Genomic DNA, 25,288 nt, shown 5'->3' with positions numbered 1-25,288 from the left:
GTCGGAGTACCGGCAGTCAGGATTCCGATATCGGTATACTAAACATCGGAATCCCAACTGTCAGGCCCTCATACTACACCCTAGAAATCTTAGCCTCAGAACTAAGGACCTTATTCTGATTGACTTGTGAGTCCATCAGATGCTGCCGTTTGCCCGCCCTCGTATGTGCAACATCCCCCGCACGTCTGTGAATGGATGATTTATATAATCATCCATTTGCAGGTGGAGTGACATCGAATAATTTCTCCAGCACTTGCAGTTCAGAGACACCTATATGGTGTCTCTAAATTGCGAGCGCCCTGTGCAAGGACAGGGCGGGCAGCTGACATCCGGGGATGTCAGCTGCCCGCCCCCCCGCACCCATGTCAAGGCCTCTTTACCGGTAACACCCATGAATTGCTGGGCTTTCCCATATGGTAATGAGGCTGCCTGGCACCCTCACCCTTCGCCGTCCCCCACCCGCTGTGTAGGGTCCCGTGGGTGCACGCACCCTGCATCTGCACATGCACAGAAATGCGTCTGTGCGTGCGCAGACGCACACTACGGGAACGCACGGGGGATCAAATGAATCAAAATAAGGTCCTAAGTCTCAGAGAGTGATAAATGGAGAGAGAACAGCTACCGAACAATCAGATCCTAGATGAACACTTTTTTAAGTTAGTACATGTGGCTCACTGATAGATAGTATTGATATAGCTATTGATATAGAATTGATTCGCTACAAGCATTAACCTATTGTGCTTTCTCTTGCAGGTTTGTAAGATATAATGGATGATGATATCACACCCAGGAAGAGATATGAGGATGAGGGTAAGAGCAGAGGAGGGTGTTTGGTTTGTGGGAAATTCTATTAGTGATTACTGATGCTGACTGGTATTCTCTCTGCAGACTATCACTCTATCTACATCGGGGTTCCAGCTCCCAGGAGTTACAGAAGAAAGAGGCGGCGGCGAAGATCCTTGTCCAGTCGGGACAGGAGCAGTGAAAATGAGAAGCATTATGGCCGGGATGAACCCTCGGATACAGATGAAGGAGGAAGGCTCAACTACGACAACGAAACGTATAATATTAGCAGAACTAGTAAGTGATGCATTCTGGGAACAATAGTAGGTGACTGGAACTGACAATATTTCTGAAAGCAATGGTCACTTTGTTGACAGATTTCCAAATTTCAGAACAACATTTTTGTACCTTATAATAAAAATGTAGTTTGCTTAATTCAAAGAGATTTGCAAACTCACATACTATAAGATGCCACTGTATATAAAAATAAAGCTACAGGTATAATTTTTTAACAATTAATTTGAATTACTGTCCCACATTACAGTACTGTATACATTGTAGTCAACAAGCACTTACCTTAAGGCCCCCATACACTAGTCCAATTTGGTCTCTTTTTACCCAATTCCGATGAATTGGGCTGAAAAATTGGGTGAAAAGTGGCAAAATCTGAGGTGTTTTACATCCGATCTGGTCTGATGTGCGGCCCCGTGTTCATCGGAATCAGAGGTCGGACCTCCCAGCAGCAGGGAACAGGATCGCATACCGTATATCATATGCAGAAGGACCGCATACAATATATCGTATGTGTGCTTGGTTCAAGGAGCATCGAATACGACTTCCCCCCTTGGAGAAGTTGCATAGTGTATGGGGGCCATTAAAACATGTCAGCAGATAATTCCTTTTCTTTACCTGCCAGGTCTCGAGCATTTTGATCAAAGTGGCGGCAAAACTCTACTTAGATTCTGTTGGAGAGAAACTTGGGGGAGGAAGAATTGGTCTGTGTGTAGCCAGCACAAATGTCATTAGTAGAGACAGGATTATATGCATTTGCATATCTGCATATGTATTTGCATATTTTGCCCATTCTCACTGGTTATTGCATATTTTACCTAAAATCTAGTGATGGTGCATATTTTAGGCCCCGCCCTCTTTCCACCCGCGAGTCACAGCACTGCTTTGCCCTGCTGCTGCTGGCCAGGTAGTGGTAGAGTGTGCAGGCTGGGGTAATATGTGAGCAGTGTGGGGAACCTTGGATGTACGCTATGTCTGACACTGCTCTAGGCTGCCAATCCATGTTGATAAAAGTCAGTAGGGGCATTATTAAGTTCCTAAACCTTTGCCTGCCCCTGGCCTGGGACCTTACACCAAGAGACAGACTTCTGCAGCAGAGGAGGTGGGCGGAAGGGTTGTGACATCACGCGGCGCGGAGGAAATGCCGTGTCACAGTGAGTATGCGGCGCAGGGAGGAAGCCTTCCACTGCGCCGCCCTCACACGCTATGCTGACATTTGATCCTTCGGCGCTGGAGATGAGGGTCCGTGTAGCAAGAAGAGCTTTGGACGCTGCAGTCTGCTGTAGCAGCCAGGAAGAAAAAAAATCCTGTGTACAGCACTAGACATCTGCAGATGCTGTGGGCCTATTTTTGAGGTTTATTTTCAACTAATTGTATGCTGATTTTTAAATAAATAAGTTAAAAATTACTTTTTTTATTATTTAATGTAGCATATTTTAAACACTTTTCATGCATATTTTAAGTATATTTCATGCATATTTGCATGCATATTTCAAGCTTTTTATGTTGCATATAATCCTGTCTCTAGTCATTAGTTAGTTGCACATGTACAGTAGGTACTTCTGACTCCAAGCTTACAGAAGAATAGAATTTCGATTGGCTTTATATGTCAAGGGAGTACCTTGAATGCTGCATTGTCTCTTATCTCTAAAGATAGCTGGACAGCAGTGACATAACTGTATTGGGTGCAGACCCCCATACCTCCCAATTTTTCTCCCATGGAAAATGGTACCTGCCACGCAAAAATAAGGTGCAGCTGGCCCAAAAAAGGGGCGGAGCTAAGAGGCGGTGGCGTGGCCTCTGGTAGAGGGTGTGGCCTCGCACTTTTACAGCCCCTGACTCCCTCCCTGCACTGCAGAACAGAGCAGCGGTGATCTCCGGCTCCCCTCAACTGCCTTTTTCCCAAGTTGAAAGATTGACTGTCGAACTTATTACGGTCGATCTTTGACTGGATAACGTAAAAAATTATGAATTACAGGATCATTGTGGGTACTCATGGGGTTAACATTTTAATGATAAAAATCACCTTTAAAGTAATATCTTTAAAATAATTGAATAAAAAAGTAATATTAAAATATGATAAATGATTAAACCATGGGCTGCATTATATTCGGTATGGTTAGCGTGACGATGTAGCAAGGGTTTTGTGACCTCACACTCTGAAAGCCCCTGTCCAAGGCAAAGCACTTGAAATTCTCAGTAATCTGCTCATTAAGCTTTGTAGCTGAAGCACAGAAACTTCAGTCACTAGAGAAGAGGACGGGAGCACAACATGCTGCAAGCACCTCCAGGTAAGCACGGAACCTGCACTATATTACTACAGAGGTATGAGGCACTCATGCATGTTGCCTCCAGTGTCTCCTGCCCTTATGTCATTCATACTGGTGGCACAACTGTTTTATATGTTATTTCAATGTCTGACATAATTATAATTATTATTATAATTTATAATAATAATATTAATTATATTAATATTTGCCTAATTTACCTTATTATTAAACAATGTTTCACTATGGAGGAGAGCTGGGTGGGTTTTCTTTTATTTATAATTTTTTTTTTTTTTTCAGAATGATCTTTTCGTTTCATTCAGCAAAAAAATACCAACCAATCAGCTCCTGTCATTTTTCAAACATAGCCGGTACATGGCAGTTAGGGAGCGTATTGGCTTGTACTTTATCTTTCTCCACTTTATATATCTCTAAGGCATAGTACGTCTCAGCATGTGTCTCTTAAACTTTGTCTTTGATGCAGCCTTAGCGGGAAATTGATTAAAGTTTAGTGAGAAATTAAATGGAGAGAGATAAAGGGGTCTATGTACTTAGCTTTGAAAAGGGATAAAAATGGACAGAGATAAAGGGGGAACTTTAATAGGATGAGAAATTCAGAAAGTGAGAGATATGGTAAGAAATCTCCATTTTGTTTTAAAGCGGCAAACATTTACACTGCAAAACCAGTTTGACTGCCGCTTTTAAAAAAAATTATATTGCTTACCAAATCTCTCACTTTCTGATTCTCTCACCCTATTACATTTCACCCAAAGTATCAGCCAACCAGCTCCTAATTGTCTTTTTTAAACCCAGCTCTGTCCACTTTATCTCTCTCAATGGTACATAGACCCCAAGTACCAACAAAGTCGCTTCTAACTGCCATGTTACAATTTGTGGTTGATCAGTTGGTGCTTTGGGTCTCTCCAGACTTTGATAAAGTTCACCCTTACCCTTAGGGGGAGGTGTATCAAACCTTGGCGATACATATGCCTCTTAGTATTTCTGCTTTCTTTAGTGCTGTATAAGGAAAAGTTTATCGGAGGATTTCTTGTAAAACACAGTAAAATTGAACAATGTTCTTTGGATGCTTGCAAGGGTTGGCGGGTGATACAGTATAAATACAAGATGAAAACATGATTTGTAGGATGCAACAGCAGAGCCACTGATTGGGCCTGATTCAGAATCGTTCATAATCTGATGGTGGACTCACAGGGATTGCGCTGGAGCCGTACAGTGCATGTGCAGAATGGGTCCTGTGTGACCACTCCCAGTCCCGTCATTAGCCATAGAAAGAATGACATGCTGGGGGTGGTGATCAGGGCCATTCTACAATAGGTGTGCCAAACCCCAGGTTATGCGTCATTGGACGTAGCTGTCATGCCCGGAGAAGAGAAGTTCCCACGCCAATCTCAGTCAATTTTGGCTTATTCCCTAAGAGAAAAGAGGTAGCAAAGTAATGCACTATCAACAGTATATATATAAGCAGTATACTGTGGTGCTTTCACAACACACCTCGACCCAGGTCCATACGTCACCAACCCAGCAAATTACCCGGGTCCGAGGTGCGGTGTTAGAGAGTCAGTTGCAGTGGCGGAAATTGTGAGTGGTTGGCCCAGGTGCACAAATATAATTTGGGCCCCCCTCCTCCACTCCAACCCAAGTTCACAATATGCTACATTGCAGTGGGTGGCAGCAGTCGTCCCTTTAGTCTTTAGGGGCCCTGGTGCAATGCACCTGCTGCACCAATGGTGGTTCCGCCTCTGGCCAGTTGCTATTTCGGTAGTTGGTAGCACATCCGCAAGTGATCACCATTAGAGGGAATATTATATATAGGGTGGCTTTTAGATACAAACTTGTGTGGTAGTCTTTACATTTCTCTTTTAAACGTCAGTTTACACAGATGTCCAAGGGGTACGACCATCGTGACGATGCTGCGTTTTTTTGGATTGAGCACTTTGATCGCAGATGCTGGCAAGAGGCGTCTTTTTCCCACAGGCGCCTCCTGCTGCATTAGCTTCCCTGTGGCTGTGTAATACCAAACATATCAGATATTATGTGCAGTAATAATTTTAAGTACCTTCATCTTCAAATTGTTTAAGGTTTTGATTCCAGGTACTAGTTTTGCAAAGTAGACTAAGGGGTATATTTATTAAAAGTTTCATTTTTTAGATTTTTTTTTGTTTGTTTGGTTGGTTGTTCTGTTAATCAATGTTGGTCGATATTAGATAGAATAAACTCTAACTTAAACAATGTTGTGCTTCCCTGGCGAAAACACACAATTTGCTAACAGATTCATTTTTATATTCATTATTATGAAGTAAATGTGTAATATTAGTAAATGTGTTCTCTAGCCCTGGAAGCCCAACATTGATTGAGTTAGATTTTAATCGATCTGAAAGCTCTCAACGATAAAAATAATAATATGCTATGAATTTGATCTTGAATTATTTTTAATTTTCTTGTTTTATTTTTATTTTCAAATGCTAAAACAAATGACCAATCCTCAGCAGCGCGGACAGCAGTGTCGGGCCCAGGTACTGGAGGTGGTGTGGCCAATGCCATATTTTTTTGTAGTCCCTGAGCCATACATGGTAGGTGGGGAGCAGGGGTTGGCGGTGACGGCTGCTGCAAAGGGAGGGGCTTGATGTAATCGCCTCTCCCACTGCGCACGATGCAGCTGCCTCTCTCCCTTGCACAGCATACAGCAGCAGTGTCCTCTTTCTCTCTCCCCACTGTCTACAATGGTGGGTTGGGGAGGAAGTGGCACCCGAGACCCTCCAGCATGATAATCATTAAAACCACCCAAAACAACTAACATAAAAGTCACTGCCTGGGCCCTGGTAATTATTTGACAATAAAACAAACTAATATTATGAGGTGGGGAAAATGTTCTTTATTTTTTTTAAATACACACATTGGACATGACATTGTGGGCTGTGATTGTAGACTTCTGACATCCGATTCCTCAGTAATGTATATTTGTTTTTTTCTCTACTGAATTACTCTAAAATGCTTTCTCTATGTACGGTCCAAATGATGGGCACAAAATTGCTGCAACAATGCTAGAATTTCAGCGACACTCACTGCCCTGTTCACGCATGATTATTTACCTGATCTATATCTGTCATCTCAGCTTCCTGCTAATACAAATTAACATTATTACATTCTGCTTTTCTGTCACTGCTCAGTAATTAAACTTCTGAATGCAGGTATAGAACGAAGAGGAATTCTTCTACAGAAATAATGTGGGATTAACTTTTGACATACAATGCGTGAAAACTGCATTTCTGGGTAATCCAGCCAAAGAAACAATGCCGAGACTGTTATGTTTGTTCTTAATGGTTCTTTGAAATAATATGACCCCCGCTGGAATTATATTTACTTCTGTGTTTTCATGCAGAGGTAGTGCCACCTACTGAGAGGAAATCATTCTGCACTAACACTCAGCTCTTGTCACACTGAGGCGCACCTACCACAGGCACTCAGGCTGCCATTTTGTGTGTTAAACCACTCTGCTTTCATTGGATGCAGCCACTTCATTGGGCAAACCAATCATCTTTAAGACTCTAGCCTACTTATTTTAAGGCTTCAATTATATAATTAAGGCCCAAAGCCTAGTGGCCATCTTGTGAAATGAACACTATATAGCTGAGGTGCATTGTGTCTCAATGTGGCAAGTGGTGAAACATACAAAATGGCTACCGCTATGTGTTGTGAGTAAGTGGTGTCACTGGTTCTTTGAGTATCAAAAGGACTGAATATCATGTACAGTGTAAGATGAAGTAATGACTACCTCAAAAAAAACCCCACCAATGTATTCCATTAAGTAATAGTTATCACGTGTGTGTGTGTGTGTGTATAAGCAATTCAATACTTTGTGACTGAGAAAAAATTAGCATCCGATTTGCATGCGATTCGATGTGCAATTTATTACCTGTTCATACCCCCACTATCCACTACGGCATGGAGTTGATTATATATAGTGTGGCGAGCGTAGCGAGCCACCGAGCCCGAATCCTTGCGAGCGGACACGGATTACTTGACATGTATTCACTGAGCCCGAAGCGTGGTGAGCTCCGCGAGGGGCCGTGGAATACATGTGAAGTAATCCGTGTCCCCTCGCAGGGCTCGCTACGCTTGCCACGCTTCGGGCTCGGTGGCTCGCTGTGCTCGCCACACTATATGAAATCAGCTCCATGCCGTAGTGGATTGTGGGGGTATGAACAGGTAATAAATCGCATCACACATCGAATCCCATGCAAATCGCATGCAATTTACTAGCGCCGTGAAATTACACAAGTACCCAATTTTGTTATATATTTTTTTTTTCATGAAACAAAATTTACACATACTGTAAGATGCAAACAACTAGCACAGGTAGAATAGCAGGTTATGAAAGTAAGTACAGTGCGTTTAATAAGTTTAACAAACCTGCTCTGAAACATTATAGTCTGAAAAATGTAATTTAAGTAATAGAGATTATGTGGAATTTCTGTGACTAGACAAAGTAGTTCCCAATAAGGCCAGGTGTGCTATAGATTTCATGTGTGTCTGCAATATGAAATGACAGAATGGCAAGAGGAAGGCACTGCAGCACAAGACTGAACAATGAAGTACTATACACACCCAAGCAGATCGGCCAAACACTCAGCCCTCCTTAGGCTTGTACTAGTATCCACATTACCTGTCCAGAAAGTGGAACAATTTTGGGCAACTCACTAGCAGGACGGAGAATGCTTGAAAAACATAATCTGGATAATTCAAAGAATGTACTAAACCTTGAGATTAGGACTTTCACTATTTCAGATGTAGAGGTTGTTTTTACACTGTTGAAAAGTAATATTTGTTGCCCGATCTTCAGCATGTACCCAGGAGTATTGTGTATTTTTTTGTGGCTATTCATTATGCGGTGCAACAGGCGGTCTTGCTGAGTGATCCTTTTCCAGTTCCGCATTTGCATATTCCATGTTCCGCATTTTCCAGAATTTAGAAGCTATAAATACAGTTGTGGTGATGATGAGTGTGTCACTTCATGCGGCTCTATGGTGTGGTTTAGGTATAATGACAGTGATGCCCAGATGGTACAAGAATGACTGAGGGATTCCAGGTGGGTGATAAATGGATTTAGAGGATAACCCAAAAAAAAATATATATATATATATATATATATATATATATATATATATGTTTTAAAATAGAAAGAGAGAGGGGCGCTTCATGGTGCATAAATTATGCCTTAACACAAGTAACAGGACACTCCCAATGGCTCTTCTGTGAATGCCAGGAGCCATTGGGAGGGAGCTGCAGCCCGTATTTTTGGGGAATTTTGGTGAACTGGTTCTGCCCAATTGTGGGCTTTTTATGCTGGACTGAGTCTATGTTTATGCGCAGCATACCTATACCATTGCCGTATATATATATATATATATATATATATATATATATTTATATAAAAGGAATTTTGCATGGGATATATAGAATTCCAAGTTCCAATGGAGTAATTGCAAACTACCGGGGCCAAATGCGGCATGAGGTGACTAATCTTTGGGGTGATTTTGAAAATGTCTATGAATGCTTATCAAATGCTTTATTATACCATTATATAATATTGTATTGATATGTACTGACTCTGTTTATGCTTTTGTATGGTGATGGGTTTATGTCATCCATAGTGTCTCCGGCAGCTGAACGCTTGCGATACATTTTGGGAGAAGATGAGGAGGCTCCAAATCCCACATTGTTCACAGAGATGGACACACTGCAACATGACGGTGATGAGCTGGAGTGGAAGGAAACAGCAAGGTAATTACAGCTTAATTACAGCGTATCCTGATGCTTGCTGGGAAAATATACCATTTAAAAAGTTTTACATGCTGCAAACAATTACTATTGTGTCTTTCCTTTATTCCAATAAACAGAATGAATAAGAAATGTTTTCCCTGCCCAGTCAGACTAACGTTCTAGTGTTTTGTGCCAATAAACAGGTGGATAAAATTACTTTATTGAGCTCCTGATTCGCTAATTGGTTGAATTGTCCCATTTTATGTTTCGTACAACGGACATGTATTTGTAATGTGAGTTTAATCTTCCATGTGAAAATATCTGACAGCAGAACCATAGAGGCAGCGGTATGTGGGGTTAACCCACCTGGAGATGTACGACATCCAGCTGTCATAATGCATCCAATAACAATTAGACTTGTTTGTTTATTGGTACAAATGTTTTTTTATGTACTCAATTCTTTATAAATGTTGTCCTGCACATTAGCCCTTAATGCCTCTTCATATTACTTATTAGAATTGGAAGCTGTGAGGTTTCGATATTTACGCGATATTTGAAATAGCCACAGGCATACCTGCTCCTGCTCATCTTCCTCACAGTCACAGCATGGACGGTCTCTAGCTGGCTTTCCCCGGCAGCACATAATCTCCCACCTCCGGTCTCCAGTTCCCAGGCATTGTATAGTCCGGGAACGTCACCCGTCCGGACTCCGGACATCCGGTCTAATTACCGGACTATCCGGATTAATCCCAGACTGGTGGTAACCCTTAAACCGTGTACACGCGGCAGCGATAGGGGCTGATATCGCTGGGAATATGGTCGCTGGCGACCATATTGCCAGTGATGGGAATGTGCCTCGGCGATAAATCGCCAGGTGCGCGCTCCCGTTTTCAGCCCCGTTCTAATCGCTGGTCGCAGGAGCTTGCTCCTGCGACCAGCTGGTCACCTCTGGGGCACCGCCAGCAGAGGTTTCTTTTCATCAGCAACCATCTCTGGTCGCCGATGAAAAGAGGGCATTGAGCGATATTTCGCTCGCTGATATATCGCCCGGCAATATATCGCCCCGTGTGTACGCACCTTTAGTGCAATGTAGAGCAAAAATATATAGAGATATTTCCTGATATAAGAACAGGATAACTACATGGAATTACCCTGTAGCAGCAATTAGGACCTGCTTAATAATATGTGTGTAATCAGAGGCGGAGTTAAATAAGTAAGTAATATGCAACTACATGAAACAAATTAGCACAGCAACACAGATTCTTGTTAAGACAGAACAAAACAAATCCAGCTTTAAACTCTAATGAAAGTATTACATGAGCCCAGAGAAATTCTCACTTTAATAAATGAGCAGATTAACGAGTCAACATATAAAATCCACAAGGAATTTCCTCTCTAGGACACATTTGCACGGTGTAAAACTTAATTGTGTTATCACTGATCCTCCTGCAGCCTGCTCTATAGCACATTTGAGCAATGGAGCTTTGTGCACAAATGACTCCTCTGTATGATCAAAACCACCCCCCTTAGAAAATTCCTCCCAGAAGGCTGTGGGGTCAGGTATCACCATCTCAGGTCAAGTCAAAAGCATTTTTATCCTGTGTACCCCATGTGGGGCTGAAACTATGTCTTGTACTCCATAATATGGGGTGATGAGGATTAACCACTAGGCACTCTTTATGAATTTCACAGTAATCTGTGTAAATTTCTAAAACCAATTATTACCTGACTTTAATATCGTGCCAACCTTTTCTAACTTAAATCTGCTTCTACAACAGCACAGTATGACAGCATGGTGACTGGCTAACACAACTATTGATATACAGTCACAGATTCTTCATAGTATATAATACGAACATTGTATACAAGTGGAAGTACAGTAGGATACAGCAGTAGGGGTTTGTGGTGGTTATATATAGTCACTCAGGGTACTTGTGTATTTTAGCGGCGCCTCCGATGTTGGTCGCGCAATGTTTTAATCGCATTGCATCGCATGTCATGTACCAGATGGCATGCGATGCGACGCGATTTTGGCCCCCTATACGATTAAAATTTGTATAAGCACCCTTAAGGGTGCTTTTAAGCACCTAAATGGGTGCTTACGAAGTTAAATGCAGCCCCACGCCAACCCCCCACTATAAACGTGAACCCGAAGTGTGTCGAGCGCAGCGAGCCCGCGAGGGGGCGGCGGTACGCGTCCTACGACCTTTTCATACCCCCACTATCCACGTCGGCGTGGAGTTGAGAATAGAAAGTGCCTGAAGCGCGGCGAGCGGACGCGGATACCTTCACAGGTATCCGCGTCCCCTCGCGGGCTTCACAGGTATCTGCTGCGCTCGCCACGCTTCGGGCTCGGTGGCTCGCTGTGCTCGCCACACTTTCTATTCTCAACTGGATAGTGGGGTATGAAAAAGTCGTAGGACGCGTACCGCCGCCCCTCGCGGGCTCGCTGCGCTCGCCACGCCTCGGGTTCACGTTTATAGTGGGGGGTGGCGTGGGGTTGCATTTAACATTGTAAGCACCCATTAGGGTGCTTATACAATGTTAAATCGCATCGCATTGTATGGCATTGTATGCCATGTACAATGTCATACAATTTTTAAATTGTATGACATTGTACAACATCGCATGATATCGCATCGCATACCATCGCATGCCTTTTGGTATGCGATGCGATGCGATGGGCGCCGCTAAAATACACAAGTACCTCACTCAGCTCTGCACAACAGATCGATTGTGTCCACAGCACAAATCTGGTGGGCTCACAATACAGCCGGCACCGGAGAACACAGGCATATCAACGCATTTCCCCAAATGAGTGACTTTGGGCAAAATGCACTATCACACAAATGCGGTGGTATGCAGGAAAACCCACATGCCAGGTTTTTGCCTCGGGAGAGTATCACCAATTTTTGCCGGCCTATGGGCTTCTTACCGCATCCCCCGCCGCCCCGCACGGACCCCCGCCGATGCCCCCCATGTCGTCATTTTTACTTTCGACCTAGACATTGTCGAACTAATGACCTGTCGAACTAATGACCTTTCGACCTATAACAATGTCGACCGGTTCTTATGTCAACCAAGACTCATGTCAACCTTTTCCCATGTCAACCTAATGGTGTCGACCTCATGACTGTCGACCATCATGCTGTAGACCAAATGATCCCAACCCAACTCCAGGTAGTAGGTTACCTTAATCAGGGTGACAATATAACAGAGCACAATGAAAAAATTATTCCTTCATATTTGGTATTTCTCAAGAAAAGAATGAAATAAATTGCATTTAACATTTCTCAGGTGTATACATTATAATAAAAGAGTTTCCAACTTTGGTCACCAGATGTCAGTGTTGCTCCTGCTATTTAGCCATTTTAAGAGAAGGTGGCAGTTTTGCTATTTGCTATTCATAGCAGATATATTTCTTTATTAACAGTTTCGTATATAGCGCAGCAGATTCCGTTGCACTTTACAATTGTAAACAGATAAAACAAACTGGGTAACAACAGACAGACTTGGAGCTAAGAGGGCCCTGCTGCAAGCTTACAATCTATAGGGATATGATACAGTGACTTTAGCGCTTTTGGCGAAATGTGTGCATTTAGGACCTTGTTCTGCACGGCTGCGAATGGGTGTTTTGCATAAACATCCATTTGCAGCCTAGGGTAGGAGGACCACTGGCTGATGTGGAGCGTACATGCAAACCTAAGACACTCTCATGAGTCTTAGCTTTGCGTGTGTCCTGTACGAGGACAGGGCGGGCAGCTGAAATCCGGTGATGTCAGCTGCCCGCCCCTGGCACACACATCATCGGATTCATGGGAACGCTAATGAAACACTAGGCGTTCCCATGGGCGCACCCCCTGGCCCGCCGCCCCACAACCCCCTCCTGCACTGTTGTGTGTGAGTGCCCGGTGAACACTCTATTCGCCGTGGTCGCTCGCACACAGCGCATGCACATGCGCGGAAGAAGAACATTGCGCTCCTCTGTGAATTTGCATGGGAGTGTATCAAACAGAATAAGGTCCTTAGTACTTATATTTTAGAAAAAAGACAGCGTTACTACCGCCTGTGGTTGAAAAATAGTAGAGGCTTGATTATACCAGGACATAATTGCCGACTTTTGCTGGCTGCCTTCCGGGAGAGGGCAGCCAGCTCTGTTATGCAGGGGGGCAGGGCCATCGCCGGGAGTTAAAAAGAGGCAGATTGGGGGCGGAGCCACAGACGGGCTTTCCTGTTGGGGGGCTTGCCTACAGTCATTGTCATTTTAGCCACGCCCCCACACCCTGCAATGCCGGTATTTCAGACATTGCACTGCGGGGGCAGGGTTAAAATGACGCGATCACGTCATTTTACACATGGACCCCCCGCCGAGGGGCGGATTGCGGGAGATTGGAGTTTATGCGGGAGGGTTGCCCCCCTTTCCGGGGGGCTGGGAGGGCGAATCGATTTCCGGGACCCTCCCGGCCATTCCGGGAGGGTAGGCAACCCTGTACCAGGAGCAAATAAACACTTGTTATTACCCAACTGATGATGTATTTCTGAGTGTCTAAAGAATATGACTCACTTTTTGGGGTTTTAGATGTACATGTATACACACACACACACACACACACACATGCACACATTTTTTGTTGGGAACCAGTTAACCTACCCTTATATTTTTAGATTATGAGAGGAAACAGGAGTACCCGGAGGAAACACCACAAAGTTAGGGCCATGTTGGGAACCAAACCCACAACTTCAGTGCTGTGAGGCAAGCAGCAATGTTAACCATTGCACCGTCCAAGCTGCAACAAGTGCGCCTCTCTCTCTCTCTCTCTCTCTCTCTCTCTCTCTCTCTCTCTCTCTCTCTCTCTCTCTCTCTCTCTCTCTCTCTCTCTCTCTCTCTCTCTCTCTCTCTCTCTCTCTCTCTCTCTCTCTCTCTCTTTCTCTCTCTAAAAAACCAACAACATAATAATTCAAGGCCTAAAAGGTTTAGGAAGATTAGGATTACGGTGCCTGTTTGATTGTACATCTGCTTAAAAATCTTTTTTTTTCTGAGAAAATGAAACTCTTAAGAGTTCTTTCAAGCCTCCCCTTGTTTCGTCTGTAATCCATAATACAAGTCATGCAACTTTTAGTATATTAAGGAAGAGGAAAACAATCTTAGCAGGATTAGCTTTGTGAGAAGGAATTGGTTGTGTTCATAATCAAACCAAGAAAATTTTACGTTTTTTACAAAATTATGCAAAATTCCTGGTATTATTTGTACAAAAATGCTAAGTATATATAGCTCCACTAATATCATCATAAGGGGAATGCCAATCATATACCATGTATTATCAATCTGGCAAATGTGTGGCACACCAGACAGGACGTTCAAGTATTGGATGTGATTGTCATGTGATCATCACAACCTACCCTGGTCACTGAGACACTTTCTTCAGCCAGTTACAGGTACAGGCCAATTGGAATCTTTTATTATTATGTTTTAGTTTCATATTTAACATTATTTTAATATTTACTCAAATTGCTTTGGACCAGGATTTTGTCCTCATAGCATTTACGTTTTTCAAGTACTTGCATATTCATCTCATATGATTAACTAAATTGCAGGAGCCAGAAATTAGTTTTATTATTGTACACCACCCACATAGGATTCATTCATGTTATGGCCTTCACCAATATTCATTAGACCACAAGAAGCCGGTGACAAATAGCATGCAGCTACATGCTGTCAGGGCCGGATTATAATGGAGGCACAAGGGGTCAGTGCCCCTGGGCCCCCCTCTAGCTAGGGGTTGGCATGTATTTTTTTAAAACAAAATTATTATTTTTTTTTAGCTAAAGGTTTTGTGCATGGGAGTGGGGTAGTGCTGCAGCTTCACATATCTGCCAATGTGACCATGATTAATGGAGCTGAGCATCGGGAGCCAAGGCACACTGATTGCACAAGTGTGCTGTGCATTACTGGGAGTTGACTAAGTCCCATGACACTTTGCACCAGAGGGCAGAGGCTGAGAGGTTTGTGCTGAGCTCTGATTGGTGGAGCTCATTACATGCTTCTCAGGTCCATGGAGAACAGCATGCAGGTGGGTGGCACTCCAAAACAAACGACTCCGTAGCCAATTCTGGTAAACCGACGTTTCAAATGTATTGTGACATTTTTCATCAGGGTGTCACAATACATTTGAAACGTCGGTTTGCCAGAATTGGCTACTGAGTCGTTTGTTTTGGAGTTTTGGAGTGCCAACCACCTGCATGCTGTTGTATAGGAGTGAATTTTCACCTCCCGGGAAGGCACCCAGCCCTTCAGTGTTCAGCGGAATGCCGGCCAAATCAACTCTGAATATATATATATATATATATATATATATATATATATATATATATATATATATATACAGGTTGAGTATCCCGTATCCAAAATACTCGGGACCAGGAGAATTTTGGATAACGGATTATTCCGTATTTCGGAATATTTTAATATTTCAATTATGTATTTTGAAGTATCTTGCATGTATGCTGTACAAACACATAAAATACACACAAATATATTTTATTACCACATAAAATACACAAATATATTTTATTACCACATAAAATACACAAATATATTTTATTTGTTCAAAAAACAAGGTTTCAAAACATAAAACAAAATGTGTGTACTATCTCAGATTTGAATTTGAATGCCAAGCAATCATTGTCTTGTACATATATAGTGCCAGTTACATATCATGTCCTCAGTAGTGCTGTTACAGATGTCCCCAGTGAGTTTTTAGCAAAAAAATTTTTTTTTTTTCACTTTATGGAATGTATGGTTTTCGGAATAATTCGGATAACGGATACTCGGATACGGGATACTCAACCTGTATATATACCCTGCAGTTAACCATTGACCAAGTTTATTCTGCCTTTACTCTGTGTTTTGACAGTATAATATTCGCCCATGCAATTTGCGGCCAGTAATGACAAGTGCAAGGGGGCCCCCCTGTCTAAAGTACCCCGGGCCCCCCGAAGACTTAATCTGGCACTGCATGCTGTACATCTGTGGGGTATCTGACCCAATAATTTAAAGGGTCTCTAATTGAATAACATTGTTCATTAAACACTAAGACTACCACCCTTTTTACTGCATCTAATTGAATACCCCCTCCCCCAGGGTGGTCCCACCCCATCACGCCAATATGCCACAGTTCGAGGTTCTATTGATTAGGGCGGGTCTAAAATAGCACGATTCTATTGTAATCTCGTTATATTGGCTACCCATTGACCTGTGAATCATGGAAAATTGCTGTGAGGGGGTGGAGCTTTGTAATACCTTGCTTACTTTGTCTCTTCTGTCAGGGGGGTTTCTGAGTACCCTGTGTGGCATTGCCCCTCTTAGATTTTTTGAGGGGCAATCTTAATTGGCCCACCAGAAAAAAAATCGGTTCTCTTAGAAAAACATGTAGTTTTTCAGGTTCTCTTTCCTGAAAAGCCAGCACTTATTGGGGTTTTGGATTTTCCTGCCTGTGGCAAGTTAAACGAAATCTCTGAAAATCTGTTGAAAGCGTCAGCTTTTTGGGGACATTATTTACGATAAGTTCATTTTTCTCAATTCCATATTATTATATTATACTTATATCCTCACTCCCCAATAACTTTCCCTTGTGCACAAAGTTATAATTTATTAAACATTAGTAAATACATAGTAGTTGGGGAAACACTGGACTTTATGAGTGTATAATAACTCAGTGTAAGTGATCATCACCATCTGTGTTCCTTTATACAGGTGGCTAAAATTTGAGGAGAAGGTAGAAGAAGGTGGAGAGCGATGGAGCAAGCCACATGTGTCAACACTGTCCCTGCACAGCCTATTCGAGTTGCGGACATGTCTCCAGACAGGAACTGTACTGCTGGATTTAGATGGCTATTCCCTCCCGCAAATTGTAGGTAAAACTTTTTATAGAACTGTCCATGGACGAGTCAGTTGGCAGCATATTTATTGAATTGCGGAATACAAGTTTCTGGTCTCTCAAATCAGTCCTATGACTCATCTCAGTTGTACATCCTGTAATCCACCACTTCTAGAGGGAAAAAGGTTAAAAGCAACCTCATCAAGGTCTACAACACCACTAGTCACTAGCTTCCTGCTGATATCTCTCTGCTACGACTATAATACCACCGATGGTAGCAAGTTCTTTGGAGTCATGGAGACCTCACCTTCATTGCTTTTAACCTGACAAGAGATTTTCTATTGCAGATGATATAATTGAGAAGCAAGTGGAAGACGAATTGCTCAAGCCGGACCTCAGGGAGAAAATTAGCTACGTCCTGTTGAGGAAACATAGGCACCAAACCAAGAAACCCATCCACAGGTCATTGGCGGACATCGGAAAGTCTGTCTCCTCCAATACCAGTGAGTTCTTTGGATGAAAGTGTCTGTGAAGTATTGCAGTATTCAAGTATTAAGAAATGTATGTTCACTATGATCTCTCATAAAATCAGCGGCTATACAGAACAATAGTGCTTGCATGGGGTGTGCCACCTGTAGAGCAGACTCCAAAGGCGTGTCTTTTATTCTATGCAATTACCTGGTGCCAATATGGTGTGGACACGTTCAGAATCCTTACAAATGTGGTCAGTAACAAAAGGTTGCAAATATTATTGTATGCATTTTTAATATGGAGAAATAATATAAGAGATCCATCAGTTTATTCCTTTAAAACTTTCAATTTTGAGTACTTAAAACATAACCTTTAACGAACATAAATGAAACCTACCTAAATGAGACAACCTTAGAATATAAACATGTAAAGCTCATGAAGGTGTGAAATAAGGACACAGACACGGTACAACTCGGCTTAAAAAGGTCACAGTTGTGCATCTGGAAACACAAATATATACCCTAACTCAAAGGTTACCTCCCCTGCCCAGGATTGGCTAACCCAATGACAGACAGCCCCCTAACCAGTTCTGTTCCAGTGACAAGCTTGTCACCTGCCTTAGAGGAAAAAAATCCGGGATTCTTAAATCCTCTCATGCCGATTTGGCCATCGCTTGTTCTTGTTGGCAGAGCAGCCTTAGTTTTTAGGGCAACAAGGTAATACTGCAGTATGAAGATGCTCTATAGAAGTGGGTATAGAAAGCATACCTCCCAACATTCTGTTGACGGCCGGCGGGACAGTGCCAACATTTTGGGGGCGTGGCCTATATGCACGGTGCTGCCGCGAGGCCATGCCCCCATTTTCATCGCTGCGGGGGAGTGCCCCCGGCCCCTCCGGCTGCAGGAATAGAAGCTGTGAAAAACTGGACCTTCCCGCGAAAAGTGGGACAGTTGGGAGGTATAAGAAAGTACAAGTAAAGGTGCGTACACACGGGGGTGATTTTCTACAATATCGCAGGAAATATGGTCGCTAAGCGACCATATTGCCCACGATGGGAGTGTGTATCGGCGATATATCGCCGGGTGCACGCTTCCGTTTTTACCCCTGTAGTGATTGCTGGTCGCAGGAACATGCTCCTGCGACCAGCTGATTACCACTGCCGGGCTCCCCTGGCAGTTTATTTTTCATCAGCTGAGCAATATATCTCCCCCGTGTGTACGGGGCTTAAGAATGCTAATTTGAGTGGCACCGGTAAGGAAAGAAAGTTAACAAAAACCAATGTGCAAACTTTATATTTAGAGAGGGAAACTTGAATAAAATGATTAAAAACTTTTGTTTTATCAAATCCAAGTTTTTATAAGATTTAGGTCAATTTGTGAAGTCAAACATTCCTATCATGTCCGACAAAAAACATTTCTCCATTTAAATTTCCCAACACACAAAACCCTATTCTCCTGATCTATTTTCTTTATATTCTGTCATCTCTACTACTGTGACTCCTATTTAGTGAAATGGGGGCTTATTCTCTCTTTTCATCTCACAGTAAGAAATGATGCACCAAGAAAGCCAATCCTTAGTCAATGACCAAATGTTGCTGTTGCTACTGTAGGCGACCGGAGTAACTGTAGCATTGTCTTATATTTGTTGGCAAACTCAACACTCAAGTGTGCAAAAAGAATTACTCAGCAGAATCTATTAGCTGTATGACACATCTGTCTCTATTAATTGAAGCTATTATCAAATTAGTCAAATATAAGAGCTAAAAATACAAAATACTCTGCAGGAATAGAGTAATACAGTATATATAAGATAAAGATTGACTTTCTCTGTATGGTGTGACAGTGGACCCTACACACAAAACAGGTTTTCCTGTTAATTTTTATAGTATTACAAATTGTTCCTGCTTGGAAATAAATGCTAACGACTGCCTGTATTCAGAGCTGGCCAAATATATACGGCATGCCCACAGAACACTTATCCTAGGCACAAACACCCAGTTGCTGCCCAGTTTGTTTACCAGAACTGGGGATGCAAAGAACTCTGAGGTAGATCGATGTATGAAGCAGACAGTGATATGGGAGGAGAAGTGATAAAGTGCTTGGTACTGGTCAATCTGCTCCGAACTGTCCCTGTTTAAACCCAGCCTGTAACTTAACAGTCAGGAGATGATTGGCTTGTGGTAAAGTAGCAGGCACTGTATCACTTCTCCTCCCTTATCACTGCTTCATACATGCATCACCCACTCCATCTGCAAAATGGACTTATGTGCACCTCTAAAACTGTCCCACAGTGTCTCCATTGTCTTGCAACTTAGAGAGAATGGTATATACAGTATAATCCAGGGCTATTTTTCAGCAGGCTCCAGCAGGAACTGAGGCCCTTATTCTAGTTCACTGTTTCTGACAAAATATTTCTTAGATGGACAAAACCATGTGCACTGCAGGTGAGGCAGGTGTTACTTGTGCAGAGATAATTAGATTTGGGTGGGGTTTTACACCTGCCTCACCTGCAGTGCACATGGTTTTGTCCATCTAAGAAATATTTTGTCAGAAAGAGTGAACGAGAATAAGGGCCTCAGTTCCTGCTGGAGCCTGCTGAAAAATAGCCCTGATAATATCATATCCAAAAGCAGGTCAAAGCCTTACAATACATACTACTATAAGACATGTACAGTATACTGAATTTGAATTGGTTTCAAATCTCTGCAGTTTTGCTGGCACTACAGCAATTGTTGGGATTTGGTCCCTCACTGCTGTCCAGCTCAGAGTCCTCCCACTGTAATATATTAAAAAACTTAATAACAGTGGCAGTTTTAATGAATTGGTGATCTGGATAAGTAGAAATGACTTTCCAGTAATACCCTACTTTGTGACCGAGAGACTTCTAAAGCAAAAAAGTATCATCTAGATTTTCTGGTGTAAATTACATTCACTCATCTAAATATCATCAAGAAGTTGGAAACAGTGAGATTTTAAACCCAAAGCATAAAATGTCATGCTGAACAGGAGCGAGACGCAGTCTTTTATCTCTCTCATTGTTCTCTTACATCTTTGGTATACTGTGTCACACGTTCTGTTCCTGTGAAGCGGTTTGTACCCAACAAACTCTTGGGATTACTATGAAAGCAGAGACAATTCCGTTTACTCAAAGTTGGAGTGATGCCATTTTACCAATGTATGCTTGTTGCAAAACATTTGTGCTTGGATTACAGTTGTGACTCTCTCACATTACTAATATTTAGGGGCAATTGCAGACTGTGTATTTGGACTATATAACAATGCCATTTCTGTTATTTGTAGACCGAATACCTGTCCCAAGTGTTCCTGTTGGCGCTCACCTCCATCGCTCCACAGAGGACCTGAGGATGAGACAAAATACTAATTATGGAAGATTGCGTAGGTCACTTTCTAAATATTCTGTGTGTACTGTGTAATATATTGGGTAATGGGAAAATCCAGTGTAAAATGATAGATCTACAGTGTCTGTGTCGACAGTCAATAAGTCAACACCAAAAGATCAACATGTTCTATGTCGGCAATGACAAAAGTTTGACACAAACAAAGTTCGTCATGGTAATGGTCAACACATGAAAAGGTCGACATGGTTATTTTTTTTGGGGGGGGGGGGGGGGGCATTTTTTCATACTTTAATCCCCATGTGGACTTGGTTAAGTGTTCCACAGCAGCAGCAGAGCTAAACACCTTGCCCGAAGCATGGGGAGTGAAGTGAGCCATGTGAGGTGTCGACATTGACACAATATAATTTGAAAACTGTATGCTGACCTTTTCCATGTTGACCTTTCACTTATGTCGGCATTTAGTCAATATCGATCTTCTGCATGTCGACCGTTTTGCCAATGACCTTTTGCCGTCAACCTATTGACAGTCAACCTAGCTCTGTAATCCTCCTCACCCATGTAAAACTTGTCAAAAGACACCAAGCTCAGTGCTGGCATAAAAGGTTATAAAACAGAAATCATTTTATATAAGTCCATTCAATATCATAGTATACAAGTAAAGCGAATATATGTATAAACTCATTTCAATACATCTATGCAATGACTTCCAATGGCATCGCTTCATGTTCATTAGGAAAGTGTGTGTAATATAAGAATCAGAGGTCACCTTAGCTCAGCTGTCAATTGTCTTTATATGGTTACAAAATGACTAAGGCCCTTATTCTGGTTGGTGCGGTCAGAGCCGCACACGGGGCTCCGACCGCACAAACCAAGGGCCGCCCACCCGACGGATCGCCACGGCCGTCCATACACGGACGGCTGGCGATCCGCACAAAAATGGTGGAGGCTACGCCTCTACCATGGTGGGAGCTGCCCCCTGCCTTCGATGGTCGACGACCATCGAAGGCAGGCCCGCACGCCGCGGCAGCTCCCGCAAGCTCAGACCACACGGACAATCGTCCGTGTGGGAGCTTGAAAGGGGGCTGAAAGCTGACATCCGGCGACGTCAGCTTTCCGCCCCCATGTCATGGTAATGAGGGCGTCATGCCCTCATTACCATGCACACGCCCCGCGTTTGCATGGGAACGCCCATGAAACGCGGGGCGTACACATAGGGAAATGAGGGGCTGAAGCCCCTCACGCCCCTATACGCCCCCTTTGCGGCGGACGAAATCCGTCTGCGGCGAAGGGGGCTGCACATGCGCAGAATGACCTCTGCGCATGTGCAGTGCAAAAACATCGGCGGTACGGCCGCACGCGGGCCGTACCGCACGATCTAGAATAAGGGCCCTACTGTGCACCAACACTGAGCAGGTTGGCCCCGGGTCTCAGGCTTTTTGGGCAAAGTCGGCATCTACATGTTGTACTATAGTGCATTTTCCGGTGCACTCCAAGGAATGTGATAAAACATCTTATAAACGATATTGTCCATGTTCTAAAATGTGCCCAATGTCTTTTTATTCTTGTTAAATAGAAATTAGGCAAAATTAATCTTTATATTTAGAGAAGGATTAAAAAGCCCCAAAGCCCTTTATTTTGTATTTATTATGTAAGGCTGCAAATGGATGTTTATGCAAAACATCCATTCACAGCTGTGCTCTGTCAAGGTTAGACAAATCTCCCTATAATATCGCTTAGTAAAAAAGAGTTGCCAGGCAAGAATATTCTGACTAGATCACTGGCTGTGTACTCAAAATCGCTGCTATTCACTGTTGAGGGAGATATTCACTAGGCAATCTGCAATGAATACCAACCAAGGGCCAAATGTTATAGGGTGAGAGTTTCAGAAAGTGGGAGATTTTGGGAGAGTTTTCCCATGTTTTTTAAAGCAGCAATCAATTACACTGTAAAACCAGGTTGATTTTGCCATGTAAATGATTGCTGCTTTAAAATACATGGGAAAACTCTCCCAAAATCTCTCACTTTCTGAAACTCTCACCCTATTACATTTGGCCCCAAGTATGTTAATTCTAGTATAGTCAAAATCGCCCATAGACAAAATCGCTAAGTCAAAATCGCTGGTGCATTTAGTCAAATCGCTTAGTCAAAATCACTGTTGTATCAAGTCCAATTGCTTAGTTAAAAGTCGCTCACTAGCAAAAACCGCTCCATGTGTACACCCCTTTAACCCTTTGAACTACACCCATTGAAAATGCTGAATGCTGTACATCAGAGGCAGAACACTGGGAGGCATTGGAGACATCTGCTGCTGGGCTCCTGCTCCCAAGGCTCTCCTTCCCTTTGAGTTTGAATCAGTTCATTGAAAGCAGTTGAAATTGCTAATGTGGCTTACTCCCCCTACTAACATCATTTTTGCAAGTGTCACACCCTGTGTTAGACCCATGACCTTACTGGAGACAGACACCTTACTGAATGAGCTATTTGGGGGGGGGGGCACCAGTACTTACCTTGCCAGGCAACTGGGATGAACTTACCTTGCCAGGCAACTGGGATAAACTTACGCCACTGCTGTACATTAAAAACCTGAGCGCTCCAGATCTAACGTTAAGGTGGGGTCTGCATTACTTTATTGTATATAATGTTTTGTACTTAGCACTAACCTTTTTTTTTAATGTTTACACCTTAGATCATGCACAAAGCAGGAGTATGAATGATATTTCAGAAACCCCAAGCACAGACCAGGTAACAAACTGTAAACGCTAACTATTTACTACGTTATTTATATAGCGCACACATATTCCGCAGCACTTTACATAGAATATTTGAACATTCACACTCTGCCCCATAGGAGCTTATATTGTATATGTACACATACGCACATACATACATTCATTCTAGGGTTATTTTATTTTTTTGTTGAGAGACAGTTAACCTACCAATAGATTTTTGGATTGTGGGAGGAAACCCACGAAAGAACAGGGAGAATATACAAACTCCACACAGGGCCAAGGTGGGATTCATACCCATGACCTCAGTACTGTGGGGCAGTAATAGTAACCATTACACGTCATGGCTGAACCTGGATAGATGTAAGAATGCCCAGGAAAGCCACATAACTAACTGCTCTGTCCCATTACATGAGCTTCTTATGAAATAATAACATAAAACTACAGCTAAATGTCAGCTGACTCAATAAGAGAATGTATTTTGTTATACTCACAAGCAGAGTCGGACTAGCCCACAGGGGCACAAGTAGGGTGGCCAATCCCGGGATCGGGATCGGCGGGATCCCGGGATTTGGCCCCCAAAACGCCGGGATTTCAATCCCGGGATTGGAATTTCCAATCCCGGGATTTCGGGATTAAACTGCGCATGCGCAGTTTAATGCCAGGCAGCGTCTGAGCACTCAGACGCTGCCCGGCTTCTCCCATACCCCGCAGTGCGCAGCGTGACGAGGTCACGCTGCGCAGGGCACAGCCGCACATCCGCCTCGGCCACCGAATTGCCCGCCCACCCAGCGCTCCCGCCCACCAAGCGCTCTCGGCCACCCGCCCAGCGCTCTCTGCCACCAAGCCCTCCCACCCAGCACTCCCTGCCACCCCGCCTTATGAGACTTCCTACCCGCCCATTCAGCAACCCAGCTCCCGGCTGCACCAGGGACCAGGCTACCGGCTGCCCGCTCAGCAACCTGGCTCCACAAATGTAAGCAAATATGCGGGCGTCCAGGGTGTTTTTTATTATTAGGGAAGCCAATCCCGGGATCCCGGGAATCCCGGGATTGAGCATTTTTCAATCCCGAATCCCGGGATTGAAAAAATGCCCCGGGATTGGCATCCCTAGGCACAAGGAAAACCCCCGGTGGGTTCCACTGTCTGAGGCCCATTGCTCCTCTAGGAATAAGGTTCCAGACTGAATTATATATAATATTATTATAGACCATACACTCTTAGCCAAGCCTCTATAGTGGCCGGCCACACACCACCTTTGGAGACTGGCCACACCCCTACACATGGGCCTCTACCACTGCATGGCCTCATGCACGAGCTATATGATCCAGATGGATGCACAGTCCATCGACAATCATCCGGGTCTTAATAACCCCAATAGGCCTCTTCATTTGCTAAACAACAAGGATCGGATATACTAATCCAAGTGACTTCTCATCATAAGGGGGCAGCACAGTGGGTGCCACAATGGGACCTCCCATCCTGCTGGCTCATGGACTAATCCTACCCCAACTCTGGGATATAAACAGCCCAGGTAAGTAGTATGTGTTCCATATGTAGGGAGAGTAGTCCATTACCTGGCAAGAGAGGCATCTTCTTTCAGCTTCTGTGCACACCTATGGTTCTGATACCTCTCCCTCTCTCCTCACCAGTGCCTGATTAACCAATAGGCTGATTAGGCTGTAGCCTAGAGCATTTGTCTGTGAAAGGTAAAGTTCTTAAGGTGACTGCCAA

General features: G+C 43.4%; 1 protein-coding gene across 1 annotated transcript in view; it reads left to right on the top strand.

Annotated features, from left to right (window-relative positions):
- SLC4A5 (solute carrier family 4 member 5) overlaps window positions 1-25,288 on the top strand; it is a 94,507-nt gene that overhangs the window by 22,118 nt on the left and 47,101 nt on the right. Inside the window, 7 exon segments of the mRNA XM_083184511.1 lie at window positions 754-810; window positions 889-1,080; window positions 9,014-9,143; window positions 16,876-17,036; window positions 17,347-17,502; window positions 20,770-20,865; window positions 23,515-23,570. Coding sequence (XP_083040637.1) covers window positions 768-810; window positions 889-1,080; window positions 9,014-9,143; window positions 16,876-17,036; window positions 17,347-17,502; window positions 20,770-20,865; window positions 23,515-23,570 — 834 coding nt within the window. The 5' untranslated portion in view covers window positions 754-767.

This window comes from Crinia signifera, chromosome 4, assembly GCF_055691185.1.
Source record: "Crinia signifera chromosome 4, ASM5569118v1, whole genome shotgun sequence".
Classification (NCBI taxonomy): Eukaryota; Metazoa; Chordata; class Amphibia; order Anura; family Myobatrachidae; genus Crinia; species Crinia signifera.
This window is presented reverse-complemented; position numbering and strand designations above follow the sequence as displayed.